Source organism: Vicugna pacos, chromosome 6, assembly GCF_048564905.1.
Source record: "Vicugna pacos chromosome 6, VicPac4, whole genome shotgun sequence".
Taxonomy (NCBI): Eukaryota; Metazoa; Chordata; class Mammalia; order Artiodactyla; family Camelidae; genus Vicugna; species Vicugna pacos.
In genome coordinates this window covers 9,715,230-9,730,818 of record NC_132992.1, presented here as the reverse complement: position 1 = coordinate 9,730,818, position 15,589 = coordinate 9,715,230, and the positions used below count along the sequence as shown (strand labels likewise).

At 36.8% G+C, this 15,589-nt stretch overlaps 1 protein-coding gene across 2 annotated transcripts in view; it reads right to left on the bottom strand.

Annotated features, from left to right (window-relative positions):
* Positions 1-12,941: 12,941 nt before the first annotated feature.
* Positions 12,942-15,589, bottom strand: part of ADAM10 (ADAM metallopeptidase domain 10) — a 109,672-nt gene continuing 107,024 nt past the window's right edge. For both annotated transcript variants that reach the window (XM_072962338.1, XM_072962337.1), the window contains exon 16: positions 12,942-15,208. In XM_072962338.1, the coding sequence (XP_072818439.1) occupies positions 15,114-15,208 (95 nt within the window). In that variant the 3' untranslated portion in view covers positions 12,942-15,113. The remainder of the gene's footprint in view (positions 15,209-15,589) is intronic.

The window sequence follows — 15,589 nt, the reverse complement described above, 5'->3', positions numbered from 1 at the left end:
ATTAAGCCACAGGAATGGTATGTAGGGCTCTGTCCAACATTAAATTTAGATACAGTTCACCAAAGCTGAGGGGGGAAGAGAAACCAGCAGACGATAAAGTTAAAAAGTTTAGTTTACTGTCAAAAGAAACTATGTTGGAGAATGGTACTATTTCTCCCAATTTCTAGAGATACTCTTCCTAAGAGTATATTTAAATACTGTATTTTCAGGAAGTACATTTGGAGTAGCCCTAAGTTCTTACCATTCCGGGGGACCGGTGAGTTCATTCATTGCGTGGGTGATGCTCTTTGTGTTTGTGTCCTACCCTATACTCTGAAATTCTAAATGGAATTAGAGGTACACTGAGTCTTACTGCTATTTTTGTATTTATCCAGCAATGAAATACAACAACATGTGATGTGCGTAGGCCCATAAAATAGACCCGTCTATTTAGGAATACAAAGTAAGATAAGGAATCGAATGCACTTAAAAAAAAAAAAAGTTCTTAAAAGGAAATACTTAACAGGCTATAATAAGTTACTTCTGTGAGATCTTTTCTGACTCTACTCTCTTCCAGTCTGGAGTAAAATTAGTAAAATTAAACAACCACAATAACAAGCATAAATTACATCTGGCTTTTTATGAGGTTCGTTAATTTTAAAACAGAAAGAAATACAGGACAATGGTTTTTTTTCTCCCTAAGAAGGAAGCTTTCACTTCTATAGTCAAGGCCAGGACTAGAGTGAGGCAAGCAAGCCACCTCCATCACAAAACCCAAGGAGACAAGACAGTGCAAGCGCCAGCCCTCGCTAGTGTGACCCTGAGAGAGAGCGCTGCCTTACGAGCGAGCGGGGCGCCCCGGCTGCCTGCGCGGGCACTTGCATGATCTTGTCTTCTTGCCCTGGGCACCTAACTTGCCTCTTCGTAGTCCCAACTTTGTTTATGTTGAATCCTTCCTCTTATTTTCTTTCGCTTAATTTTGTTCTTTTCAAATAATTTGTTGCATGGAAAACAAGTTTTTTTTTTATTTTTAGATGTTCTTCTTTAATGATAATCATATGTATGTTTATAAATTTTCCTCCGAGTTCAGATTTTGATGGGAAGCACACCCCTTTTAATGCTCTATACAGTTTTCAGTTTTAGCTCTATTTTTCTCTTTGCTCCAAAATTCCAGGAACTGTTCCTTTATTTATAAATAGGCTATTCTAGACACTTCTAAATTATTTCTAATCTTATTAGATGCAGCTACAAAAAAAAATTTCTCACTTTTAAATTTCGTAAGACTCTGGGATCAAGCACATAATCAATTTTTATTATATTCTAATGGATGTATGAACAGTTCTATTTTTTTTCACTTGAGGGATGTTAGATTGTCCATTTATCTGTTAAATTGAGTATGTTGAATGTATTATTCAATTTTTCTGTATCTTTGTGTGTTAGATTTGATTATTAAAAATGTTTTGAAATCTACAAAACTTTTATCAAGTTGTCTTTACATTTACCTTGTATGGCATATATAGGATTGCTAATGCTAATTCTGCATATGTGCTTTACATTGTTACATAATATCCCTCTTATAAAGCTTTTACTTTAAATTCCTCCTTGTCTATTAACTTTGCTATTTCTATTTTCTTTTTTATTATATTTGCTTGGTATCTTTGTCCATCCCTTTACTTTCAACTTTTCTTTACACTTTGTTTCTTTACATTTTTGTTTTAGATATTTTTCTTCTATATGTTGTATGGTGGCTGATTTATATTTCCAGCTCAATCTAAGGATCTCTGTCTTTTAGTGGGAAAATCCGGTCCCTTCACATTTAGCATAATGATTGGATTCCTCCTACTATCTTATTTTATTTAGTTATTGGCTTATTTTACTTATTTCCTAGTTTTAATTATATTTATTTTTGCAGATTGATCACATTGATATTATTTCCCTTTCCATCTTGTTAACATCATTTTTCTTGTGGATTTTCGTTCTATTTCCTGCTACTTTTCCTTTCCTGTTGCTCATAATCAGATAACTATTCCTTTACCATTGTATGAAAACCAGACATAAATTTCTCCCACCAAAATACTCTCTTCCTCCACTGCTTCCACTCCAAATTTTATAATAGTTTCACACCCCGCCCCCCCCCATCAGTTCCACAGCCACTCCCCAGATGAGACCTTTGGAACAATTCTCTCCTTTCCACCCACCCCTGATGCCTGGATTTGCTGAGATTCACTTATTAGTTTTAGTTCCAGGTTGTTTTTAGAAGAGTTGTCAAGGCAGATGGTGATGTGATCAACTCAGGAAAAGAATAGACTTTTACGGAGTGGAAGCCCAGCCACATTCCACAGTCAGAAGGCTGAGTATCTGAGCTTTGAGTATCCATCCGGTTGCTGGTAATATACCCTGATTTGGGTTACGATTCCTCTTACCATTCTCCTAAGATGTTATGTTCTCCTGGCCCTTCTCCACTCTTCTGGATTCTCTGAGTTTATTTGGTCACTAAGTGAAAGAAGCTAGTAACATATTCTTGGGTTATTTTTGCAAGATTGGGAGAACTAAAGGTATAGGAGGTCTGCCTAGGTCAATTTCCAGAGTCCCTTTCTCTTGTTGGTCAGCAGGTTGCTACACTGTAGTGTTCAGTGTTGTAGATAAGCAGTCCAGTGCTAGGGTGATCCTCTCTCCTTTAGGAGTAACTTCTCCTTTGTGGAGACTTATAAGATTTTCCTCTATTCTTGTAGCTCAGAGAAACAATATGACTAGGAGTTTTTTGGTTTTTTTTTTTTAATCATCAGTCCTTCCTGGAACTCTGGGACATGTGAATCTCTCTTCAGCTAAGAAACTTTCCTTATAATACTGATTGCCTCTTCTATTGTATCCCCCACCCCCTTCTCTATTTCTATCCATCTCCTGATTTCTCTCTCTTTGTATTTTTGCACTGTGCTTTGAGGCATCTCTCTTAGCTTCCAGGATAGTAATATAGACATCAACAGTGACCACTTTCTCCTTCAGTTCATCTCCCGAAATTCTTACATCAAAATCTTTTTTGGTCTCAGCAAATCAGTTGTGTGTGTGTGTGTGTGTATGTGTACGCACACGCATGCTGCAATTAAATCTCTTTAAGTTTTCTTATTCTTCTGGTTCAAGTTATCTATGCCAGCAGCTATTTCTGTACTGAAGGTTCTGCTTGTAACTCTTCTCCCTGGCTGCTGGGCCGTGTTAGGAGGCTTCTTTTCCTTCATTTGCTCACGGGGGCTCTGTCCCCAGGTATTGGAGTGTCTTAAGTGTAGCATTCCTGAAGCAGTGGAAGGAACGGTAGTCTCAGCCTCCCCTGGCCCAAGCTCAGCAGCAGAGAGTTTGCCAGTTCTCTGCTGAGGCATGAGGAGGAAGCCCTTCTTAGTCGTCTCACCTCTCCCAGGGATGGAGGCAGCTCACCCAATCTGTCCAGCTCCTCGGGAACCAGGGACACTAGGTACACTCACAAGGACTGTCCCCCTGGTCCTCCCCCTGTCAGGGTTCTGAAGCCTCGCCAACATCCCAGGCACCGTCTGCCGCCTGGAGGCCCCAGCAGCTGCTTTTTTCCGGAGAGGCAGGTGGATTAAACTGCAAGTGGAAAAGAGGCACAATGTGTTTGAGCTGAGAATCTTTCTGGAACCTCTTATTATTCCTTGTTCCTCGAGTCTCGGAGCTTCCTCACTTCTTACTTTCACATTCCAAAGCGTTCAATAAATCACAATAAATGCTATCACCCCTACCACAAATATTCTCTGGTGCAGCTTCCAGACATTACGATGCTTTTGTAAGCTAACTCAAACTGGTTTAATAAAAAAATATTTTTAAAAATCTCACAAAAAAGCAAGTCCCCAGGTAAGGTGGGCTTCAGGGAAGGTTGATTCAGCACTCGGTAGGATAAACGGCTTTTTGATTTTGTGGTTATTCTTTTTCCCTCTGCTCTGCCATCCTTGATGTTGGCTTCATCCTCAGGCTGACAGCAAGTTGGATGTTGCAATTTCAGGCAACACACTAAGACATGACAACATTCAGAGAAAGAAAAGTGGAAACGCCCTCATATCTTACTGGCCAGATTGGGTTACATGCCCACTCCTAAATTTGGTGAGGGTGACGGGATTACACCAAAAACCAGTCATCCCTAACCACAGGGCTGTTTGAGGAGAAGATGATTAAATCAAGGAACACCTGCTCCGAGCTAAATGTTCTCAGCTCAATAAGCAGTTTTTCACATGAAAACAAGACTAGTTGGCATTTGAGTGCTCGCCATATGCAAGGTGCCTTACAAACATGCTCATTTAATCCTCATCACAGTCCCCTGAGGTGGTTAATATTCTTATCCTTGTTTCACAGATGAGGGACCTAGAGCTTAACTAACTTTAACAAGGTCACACAATTAATGAGCCATCGTTTCCCTCCTTATAGATTCTATAGGTCTATGAATGCAGCCTAGCATTGCAGTCAGCGACAGAAAACGTCCTTTATATAGTAATTCCCTTGGACCCCACGTGAGAGCTATAATTAGATACTCTGCTTTCAGACACTGTCCTTCATACTATGGAGCCTGGTAACCAGCTCACGGTGCAAAACCGTCCATGGCGGACCACCAGCTGTCCTCTCTCTGTCGCAGCTGGGACTGTGCAGGGCTGTTTGGCTATGCCTTGGAGTTTCACCTTTGTTTTATTATGCAACAAGCTCGGGAATCCTCTTATGAAACAAGCCTCAAGATCTTATTATGATAGCCTGAGCTCTACACATTAAACACGCGTGGCTTGTGCATTCATTTCGTATGTTCCCTTAGAAACTAACAAGCATCTGGGAAGTCAAACAAGTATTTCACACCCCTGTCTACACATGAAACTCTCTGTACTCAGGGCTCGGCTGTGTACGTGTGTGGGTCCAATTAAGTGTTTTCCCATTATAAAAGCAAAGTGCGCTCACAGAACGTAAGAACCTATCAGGGCACACAACATTGTAAAATGATTACAAATCAGTAAAAAAATTTTTTAAATAAATAAAAAATTAAATAACTGTTCAACAACAACAAAAGAACCTATCAGCGGAAAGACACCTCCAGTTCTACTCCCCAGCTCTCCTTCTCCCACCTGCAAGATAATCACTGTTACTATGGGTGTATCTCTATAGACTCTTTCCGCGATGCATTTATTTGTCTTTAATTTTTTACTATGGTAATATTCCAATACACACAAAAATAGAAATATAGTAAAAGCCCAATGTTCCCATTACCCAACTCCAACAATCAACAAGGACAATGTGTTGTAACATAGTTGACATCACACTATCTGAAGTAATTTTTGAAATTACTATAAAAAGAATCTGAGATCATAAAAAATTCAAACAATATGGAAGGATAAAAAGCAAAAATTAAAAATCCCCTTCCTCTCCTAAGACCCTTCATTCCAGTGCTAAGAAATAATTTAACAGTTTTTCAAACAAACAAACAAAAACAAAGCGCAAATACAGGACAGAAAGAGACTCACAGACAGAGAATACAGACTTGTGGTTACCAGGGGGGTGGAGGGTGGGAAGGGATAGACTGGGATTTCAAAATTGTACAATAGATAAACAAGATTACACTGTATAGCACAGGGAAATATACACCAAATGTTATGGTAACTCACAGAGAAAAAAATGTGACAATGAGTGTGTATATGTCCATGAATGACTGAAAAATTGTGCTGAACACTGGAATTTGACACAACATTGTAAAATGATTATAAATCAATAAAAATGTTTTAAAAAAAGAAATAATTTAACAGTTTTTAATGTACTAATCTAGACATTTTCTATACATAAATTATATATTTTTACAAACTTTGAAAACTTTGCACACAAGAAATCAGACCATATGTATTTATTATTACTTGCTTTTTCCACTTACTGTACGTTGGAGGTCTTCAGAAGTAAACACCTAGGAGTGGCCTGCATTCTTCAACAGCTTCAGTGTTCCCCTGGAAAGCAAACTTCACCCAGGAACATGGGAAGGGTGAAAGCTAGTTGATCTGTAAGATACGCAAATCCCATCTCCAAAGCCAGAGGTTTACAAAGTGGGTTGTGTACACACCAAGGTGTGTGCAAAATGACCCACTGGAATGTAGAAAGAAATACTGTAGTGTCCATTAAGTTTTAATGCATGCTTTTAAATTTTTGCATATTTTAAAACAGTAATAATGTAATAACATTTGCATTATTTATAAGTATTTCCATATTAGGAATGTGTACTCAAGATTTCTAAGTATGGGGTACAAGATCAACAGAGTTGGAAACCATGTTCCCAAGCAGCTATTTTAATGAGTGCCACAGAAGGCAGCGGTGCCTGGAAGTCTGAGAGAGCAGGCTAAGTGCCTGACCTCTGAATCTCTGCAACCAGTGGTCCCTCAGTGTCATGTGTTTTAACAGACAGGAAACTCTAAGCCCAGGGAGAACTCCTTTGGTAAGAACCTGTCCCTGCTGAGCATCCTGCAAAGGTACCCACCATCTAAGCAGCAATGCACAGTGTTTTTACAGAACCCAGACTCTCGGGCGAGGGGAAGGTGGGAGCGTTTCTGAGTTTCAGAGCACTGTGTACTATAAAAAGACCCTGTTCCTCAGAGATCACAATTACTGTTAGTTTATTTGATGCTCTTAAGTACCTCATTTTAAAAAAAATCAATCAATAATCAAAAACCTGTTTGAATTTTACTCAGCATTTTCATTTGACCCTGGAATCCATATCCCCTCTCAACTTTTTATTTTTTCTGAGTATTTGTTTAAAAACCTATGGAACTAGAATTTTGTGGGAAAACTTTGTAGGAAAAAAACGTTGATCTGGACATCTGCTGCAGGAAAGCACTTACATTTACAGCACAAACATTTACAAAATATTTTAACTTCTACCTTTTATTATGAAAGAGTCAAATAGAAAATACCATAGATGATTTAGCTAAAGAAAACACTTGTCCACACACACAAAGAAGCTAGGGTCTCCCCATTTGATTTCTAATTTGAGCTTTGTGAATCCATTTCTTCTTCTGCCAAGAGTTATAATTTGTTGCTTATACGCTCCAAAGCTAAGCTGTGCTTTCCCCATTTGTGCAAAACGTGGTGGGTACATTTTATATTCTATAAATACAAATGCATATTAGATTTTGAGAGAAAAATTCTCTCTAGGGGTGAGAGGAGGAGACTGTGACGCTAGGGGATTTAGAATCAGAGACTTTAAAAGAAGTATGGGTGTTGGTATATGTTATGATGAGGCAGACTTCTGTTCATTATCTTGTGAAATCATTGCCTATTTTGCAAAGCACATACCCTGTATTAAAATACAAACGTTTACTGAACACTTACTATAGCCAAGTTCTAAAATTCAGTCCTGTAGAAGAATCAAGAGGGAAGGAGCAATCCAGGCAGAGGGAAAAGCACACGGCGTGGAAGTACGACAGCGCACGGAACTGCCCTGCAATTACACAATTTCTAAAAGTGACAGTAAGTTTGAACAAGTAAGACCAAATTTTTAACGAAATTCCAAAACTCGGCTCAACTTTGTCTTGACTCACATATGCATCTCCTCTGAGCTTGTAGCTACCGGCATTTATATAGTTTACAGCACAAATCCCTCTGCATTATGATTGTTGGATTTTTTCTTTCCACTAGACTATGAGTTCCCTGACAGCTTGGATTGCAGTCCCTGGGGGGCTGTGAGGAGAAAATGCAGTAGGTTCATAAATAAATGAGAATTGAAGTAGCCACTGAATACAGATAATTCTTTCAAGCGCTTGGCGTGGATAAGGCAGGATTACGATGCAATGTAGTATGTGCTACGACAGGAATGCATACTGCACCGGAGAGCAGTAAATCAGAGGGACACCTCACTCAGCCTGGTAGGAGGTTAGATGTCCTGATTCCGAGTTTATGGGAGTCATGAAACAGAGGTCAAGGTCTGAAAATGCAAGTTCTTTTCACAACTCCGAAACTGTTGCCAGCATCCTTAAGAACAATAATCAAGTATGACATCTGCAAAGTACAAGCCAGCTCTTCAGTAAATGAATACAATGTTAAGCAAAAATGAAAAAGCACTTTAAAAAAAATACACAAAGAAACTTCAACGGCTGGGTTCACGTATAATAAAATTAAGAGCAAAAAACATTACCTTTTCCCAAAGAAAAACTAGCTATCATTGCCCAATATATAAACCATTCAATATTATTTTAAACCCCATTTGACCTATTTAACCTCTCTTCATCCTTCAGATTTGGCGCCAAGCATCACTTTCTTGGGGAAGCACTCCCGACCTTCCTAACTAGGTCCTACCTCCTTCCTCAGTCCCATCCCTGCATGATCAGTTCTTGGACCCCCAAAGCCTCCCCCTCACAGTACTTACCATGGTTGTTACCAACATGTGTTCACATGATTCTTCGATTTGTATCTGTCTCACCTACTAGACTGTAAGCTTCAGGAGGGCAGGGACGCTGGAAGTTCACCACTGTATGCCTACCATCTGGGAGGGGTGCTGGTGCAACCAGATGCTTAAGGCAGATGTGGCCAATGAATAGCTGAGGTAGCCAGTCCCTGCAAATCAGCACATGCATATTATACAAGCCAAAGAGTTCCAAACATGAAATCTAAGATTTGAAGGGAGAACAGGAAAAAAATGGTTAACAGGTCAATACAGTACATGAGAGAGGTAAGTAACAGGGACTGATGAAAAATAAAAACTAAATGTAATCACAAAACTAAAATGATGAAAAATTAATCATAACATATTGACATCTTATTTTATAAAAACTGTCCTTTGGGGTTTAGAAATACAAAGGCTAACTGTCCAAAAGGCAGGGAAAGAAAGAATAATAAAATATACATTTAGAAGAATGAAATTGCTTAATTACCAAACAGGCTTCACTTTTCAAAATGATGTCTAAAATGTATGCAATGGAAACACATTTTATATAAGACAACCTACACTACATCAAATTATTCTAATGTCTTTACACTAAGAACAAACAATTCCAAGTGTCTTTTTTAAGATACATTTCCACCTCCAGGGATCATTATCATTTTAACAAGAAAGAGTACAATTTAGTTTACTGTACTGAGCTACTTAAGATTTATTCTAATGCGGGACACACAGGTTAAATGTAGATAATCTGATCACACTCCCTGACATGTTTTAAAAGAAAATATTTATTTTCTGTTAAATAGCTAGTTAAGCTCCACAGAAACTAGTGAGCAGGGAGGGATCTAATGGCCTGCTTGCTATGACTGCAGAATGACTGATAGCTTTAAGCATTCACCCCAGCAGTTGAAATCAATTAATCATTCATTGCAACTGGAGCAGAATATAATTAATTATGTTAGCTTGACTGGTTCAAGTTTAATTCCACTAAAATCATTATAAAAATCATAATGAATATAGGCCATTATCATGAACTGTTGCTAAAATAAAAACAGTAATGAATTGAGCTTCTACATGAATTTAATTCACATTTTAAAAGACTTTTTATGGAAAAGGTTGAATATAAACACAAGTAGAGAAAATGGTATAATGAATCCCCAAGTACCCATCACCCAGCTTCAATGATTGTCAACTCACAGTCTTGTTTTCAACTATACTCACGCACTACACAACTGCAGCTCAAAATTATTTTTAAGCAAATCTGAACACTATCATTTTTCACTTTTAATTATTCAATTTGCATCTTTAAACGGGCTTCTATTTAAAAAGTAAACATGATACCATTATCACACCTATAAATAATTGCAAAAATCCTAAAAACCTTCCAATATCCAGTTAGTTTTCCTATTTCCCCAATGGTCTCATATTTCACTGTTTATTTACATCAGGATCATAATAAGTCCATCTCAAGTTTCTCTTAATCCATCTTTTTTTTTTTTCTTTTTTCCTTGCAATTTAGTTGAAGAAACAGAGTCATTTGTCCTGTAGTTTTCCAGCCTGCATTTTGCTGAATGAATCCCTTGTGGTATTGTTTGACGAGCTCTTTTGTTTCCTGTGTTTCTAGTAAAGAGGTGGTTTGATGCAGAGGCTTGATCAGGATCAGGTTCGACTTCTGGCAGGACTGCTCCGTAAGTGGTATGTCTGTTTCCATCAGGAGGCATCAAGTATTTGACCACTCTCTCCGCGAGGTTAGCAGTCACTGATGATCACTGTCTAGATCCATTAATCTTTATGGGGTAAAATGGTGATACTGTATCACTCCTCTTTAACATTATTAGCTGGAGTATTTCTTTAAGAGCACGGTCCAAAGGTGAGTATGACTTTGTGAACTATCATTATTAACTCATAAAGTAAAACCACTTTGCCAGTGAAAACTTTAAGGTGACTCCAATCTTTTTTGGCAGACCTCTATAATCGCTTTTTTGCTTTCTGGTACAACCATGTTTTTTTAGGCTCTACTTACACATTTCTTTCTCTAGACCTGGAATTAGCCAGTTATTCAAGGAAGAGTGGTTTCTTTGAAGACAATGGTATTTAAAGACCACAAATAGGGCACTACTTTTGACTTGCATTTGAGTTATATCCAAAGCTAATAAATCAATTAAGCAGGACTGTCTTCTACCATTGTTTCTAATAAATTCACATGGCTGCATACATGTGAATCTTAAACCACAGGGCTCTCAGATTTTTTAAAAAAAACATATATAAATATGCTAAAGGTGGACATCTTCTTATATGTTAATTGTAGTATATAACTTGGTATATCTCTCTAGAAGACAGTATCATAATTTTTATCAATGACCTTTAAAAAACCTTTAACCCAACAATTCCACTTTTAGGAACTTCTTTTATTATGAGGCTTAGGGTTTTCCTTAAAGGATTGTTTAAAACAATGAACAACCTGAAAACCTAAATGTCCAAACAATAGGGAACTGGTTAATTTTTTAAATGTACAGTACATCCATAGAACAAAATATTTACATTCATTAAAATGACACAGATACAGTATCAATGTATTGTTAAAGTAAGAAAGGCGCATTACAAAAGTGTGCATATTATGTCTTTGGCCACATGCATAGAAAAAAGTCTTAAAGGCTATATCCCAAAATCTTAATGCAAACAGGGCTGTTCTAATGTCTTCTCTGCTGGTTTAGGATTTGGCTTTCCAGGGTCTGCCAGGTCAGATACTATTTCTCCCTCTGCGTTCCAGTGTCAAAAATGTTATCTTCTCTTCAATATTCCTTATCCTTATTGGATTCTGCTCTTTTCTTTCCCCAATCACTGTGATTTAGCAGAGATTTTAGGAAAGAGCAGAGGCTAATAAATTATTTTGCTCAACCTTCCGTCTTTTTACCTAACATCCTGTTGCTTTTCACAGGAGAGAACAGATACTCTGAAGACCTTATCAATTTAAATATATCTGAATTTCTACTGGGAATAATGTATACATGTATGTATCTAAGACACACAAACAATATAGCAATATAAAATGCAAGGGCTCACTTGTATCTTAATAATATAAAGCCAGGGATACAGAAATGACAGTGGAAAAACTAAACTGATAATAAATGGAAAAGGAGACTCAAGTGGAAGTTGTTTATAATCAAGAACATAAAACCAGAAATGCTGAAACTGAAGATGAGCTCTGGGGGGGTAGGCTGATTACACTTTAAGTTATTTAGAAATCAAAAGTGCTTTTCAGGAAATTACAACTTTTTTGCAACTTTAGTGACTTCTCTAAAGATGAACTGTCCTTGGCAGCTGCTTTAAAACTATATCCAACTTGCTCTCTAGCTTTGGGAGACCTTGACTCTTTAAATTTGGGTAAGAAACACCACGTCTTATATCCCTGAAGACGGGCTGTCCGGTTCTGTAATGGACTCACTATGCTGACCCTCTATAAACTTTCAATGAGAAGTACCTAAGAAATTAAAAGCCTTCTCAAACACAAGCACCGACAAATGCACAGCTGCCAGGACATTCATCCCATCTTCAGAGAAATGAAAATCAAGAAATGAAAATCATTAAGACTTAAATGTACAGAGATAGAAGTAAGGACTTGAGAGCAGTTTGCACAGTTTGGAGAAATCTTCAGTTCTAACTAGTCTGTGAATATGACAAAAATGAAGTACCCAAAGCACAAGGTGCTGAAGACACCTCAGAGAACATGCCTGATGAGGTACAGTGATCTTTCCCTTAAAGAAACCCTTCCCAAAACTCTGTATTTCCTGACACTGTGGGGAACTAGTCCAGAAACGGCAAAACTTTATTCTATTGCTGATTCAATAGAAACAAAATTTAAGCATTCAGTTGTAAGTAAAATTAATACATTTGTAATCATCTAATATTTATGTTTTCATAAACAAACACAATTAAACATAATATACATTTTGATGTTTCTAAATTAAGGTAACTAAAAAGTATTATATATTTTTACTTATTTAACAAATACTACTTACTTAAGTTGGCCTCAGTTTAAAAACAAAAAAAGAATTTGGGGCAGATTATTCTGTGCAGGTCACCATTCTGGGCTTACAGTTCTTTTTCTAGATAAGACTGTAATGTCAAGTCTCTCCTTATTTGCTATAAATTTGACAAAGCAGGAAAATGTGACTCAAATTTTTAAAATATATGTATCATCAAACTAGACTTTTAAAATAAATGAGGTTCAATTCAGCATTCAAAACTTTGCAAAAAAAAATAAGGCCACAGTTTCCAAAATGACTCAGTTCTTCCACCAAGACACTTTTAAACACTTTGAAAATTGATTAGAATTAATGTAAAGCAGCTGAGATTAAGTGTTTTCCAAATGTTCAGTGTATGGATACAGAGATAGCTACTCAAATTTTTTTACATGAACTTCTAACCAGGAATAAAGATGTCTATACTCATGTGGACAGAGAGAATACTCTTTTTGCTTAACAATCTCTTTCATTTAGTCAGGAAAAGCTGCCTTGCGGGAAACTTCTTTTGATAGTTCTCAGAGTTCAAAGAGTATGAAACCTTCAAGTTGATTTCATCAAGTCTATTTATTAATGCATTTCAAGTTTCAAAAAACCTTACATCTTTGCACAATACTTTATTTTTTGCAACTTTTAGTAAAAATTTCCAAAGTGAACAAAAAGATACTGTATAAAACACAGTGGACATTAAACTGACAGTAGTATTAGATCTCATTTGTCTTGATCCTTTTGTTTTACCACATCTTGATTTGCAGTGGAAAGAGTTCAGTGCACTTATCTCTTTTCAGAAAACATTTAACTTAGACTCAAAATAAAATAGGGCAGTGTGTGCCTGCCAAAACCCTACCACAGGATAACATTACAAGCAAAAAATGTACATGTTCCAAAGTTTACCACACTCAAGAAGTTACTAAGAACTCTTGCAGAATAAAAGTCACCATTTTAGAAATGCAAACCCACTTCCAACCTTTGCACAGTCCAAAAACAAAGGCATTTAAATGATTTAAAAGCAATTACATACATATCTACCTACTTGTTTGTTTAGAATTATTTATAGTCTATCTGGGGTTTCATGTACAAAATTTGTCTCTAAATCATGTACAAAAAGCTGTATTTTGAAAAAAGTCACCACATACTGTACAAGTTTACAAGGAGGAGATCCCAATATTTTCTCTAGCATTTTTGGCCTTGCTGGCTTGCGTCACATTATGAGAATGATTGTGTAAACCTTATACTCTTAAGAAAAAAAGGAAAAAAAAAAAAAGCCAAACACAAATCTTTTCAACTTTCCCTAAATTTGCCTCCTATGTGAAGCCAGGAAAATCATAGCTGTTTACTTCTAACTTAGGTAATGTAGTTGGAAAACAGAAGCAATAAATATGTCACAAGCTTAAAATTTGTTTGTAATGCCCCCTTCCATTCCTGCATAGCAATACTAAGCCTGTTAATACATTAAATGCTGTTGCCTTCTTTCTTTAAAAAGCCAATTATTTACATCTATTTAAAAAATAAATTTGGAATGGGACATTGTGCTGTTTCACCTTCATTGTTAAAATATTTTAGGGAAAAAAAATGTTGGAAGGCCTATCTACAATTTTAACTACTAGTTGAGCAAATCACTCTTTAGTGGTTACCAATGATCAGTGATGATATGCTGAAAAAACTGTTCAAATATTTTCATAAAATAGAGACACAGCTTTTCTTTTCCATATCAGACAAAATCAAAACCATAATTAGCATACTTCAGATATATGGAAGACACAGAAAGAGCCTACAAATAAAAAGAATCATTTTGCTGACACAATTTCTACCAAACCATGAATAAAATTTCACCTAGCAATTCAAAATATGGAATTGAATTAGAAAGTTTAAAAAAAGTAAGCAGAAATCAGACGCTTACGTAAAGAACTAAGTCTGAAGTAGTAGTATGCTGCGTATGTCCAGTTTGCACAACATTTAACTGTGTTCTTCAGCGTAGTCACTCCTGTGCTCTTAGCAGCCATTGATAAAACAAAATGAATATCAAAACCAACTCCGTCATAAGGAAAAGGTAAACTGATTCTCGTTTCAAAACTGCCTGTGTAAAGCATGACAGAATCCTGGACCACTGAATACCACCATTCTCTGTTATCCTGAGTATGTCAATTAAACAGTAATTTTTCATTAAGAGCGGAAAAATTTTATAATACAAAGAAACATCCATATTGCAATTTCTGTTTACAATTGCACACATAAGTACAGTGTACGTAAGAAATACATGTCTGCACATAACAAGGTATGTACATTGGCAAGTGATGTCTCCAATGTTGAGGTGGTCGAGCCTCCCAGCCTTGATTGGCAGTTGAAAAAAATATATATATATTTCAATTTGTGATAAAAGTTTATCGAGAGCCAAGTTTGCCTGCAAGTGAAGAAAATGCAGCAACGAAGAACAGGGAACACGGGGCACATAATAATATTCTAAGACTTTGTGCCATTAGGTTAAAAATATCTGTCCATAAGAAAATTGGGTTCCTTTTTCACACCCCACCCCCAAATTGGAATTTTCAGGCTTTAAAATTTGAGTAATTCCACCTGATCTGAGGATATGATCTCTTGCCATTTTTTTCTTCGACTGCTATTTGCGAGGGTTTAGTTTGGGGATGATGATTTAATAGGTTTCTCTTTGGAGTGAAGTTTTCCCATTGTAGGCACTAGGAAGAACCAAGGCAAAAGCTGAGTTAACGTCTCATGTGTCCCATCTGATAACTCTCCCGGGGCCTCTGACGCTGGGGTTGCTGAATGGGCTGGGGAGGTCTCCTCCTCTTTAAAGTGCCTGGGAGTCATGAACAAAAACAAAACCCAGTTACCACGAGCTTTTTAATCTTTAAAAACAAAGCTGCCATTTCAATTTTTTTTTTAAAAGGTTCCAGATCAGCACTATCCAAAAAAATACAGTATGAGCCCTATATTGTCATTTTCTATTTTCTGGTAGCCACAGTGGAAAAAGTGAAAGAAAAACAGGTAAAATGATGTTAATAATTTTTTATTTCATTTAACCCAATGTCAAAAATTAATCATTTCAAGATATAATCAATATAAAGAATTTTTAATGAAATATTCATTTTTTAATACTTAGTCTTTAGAGTCTGGTATGTATTTCATGTTTACAAAACTTCTCAATTGAGGCTAGCCACATTTCAGGTGCTTAACAGCT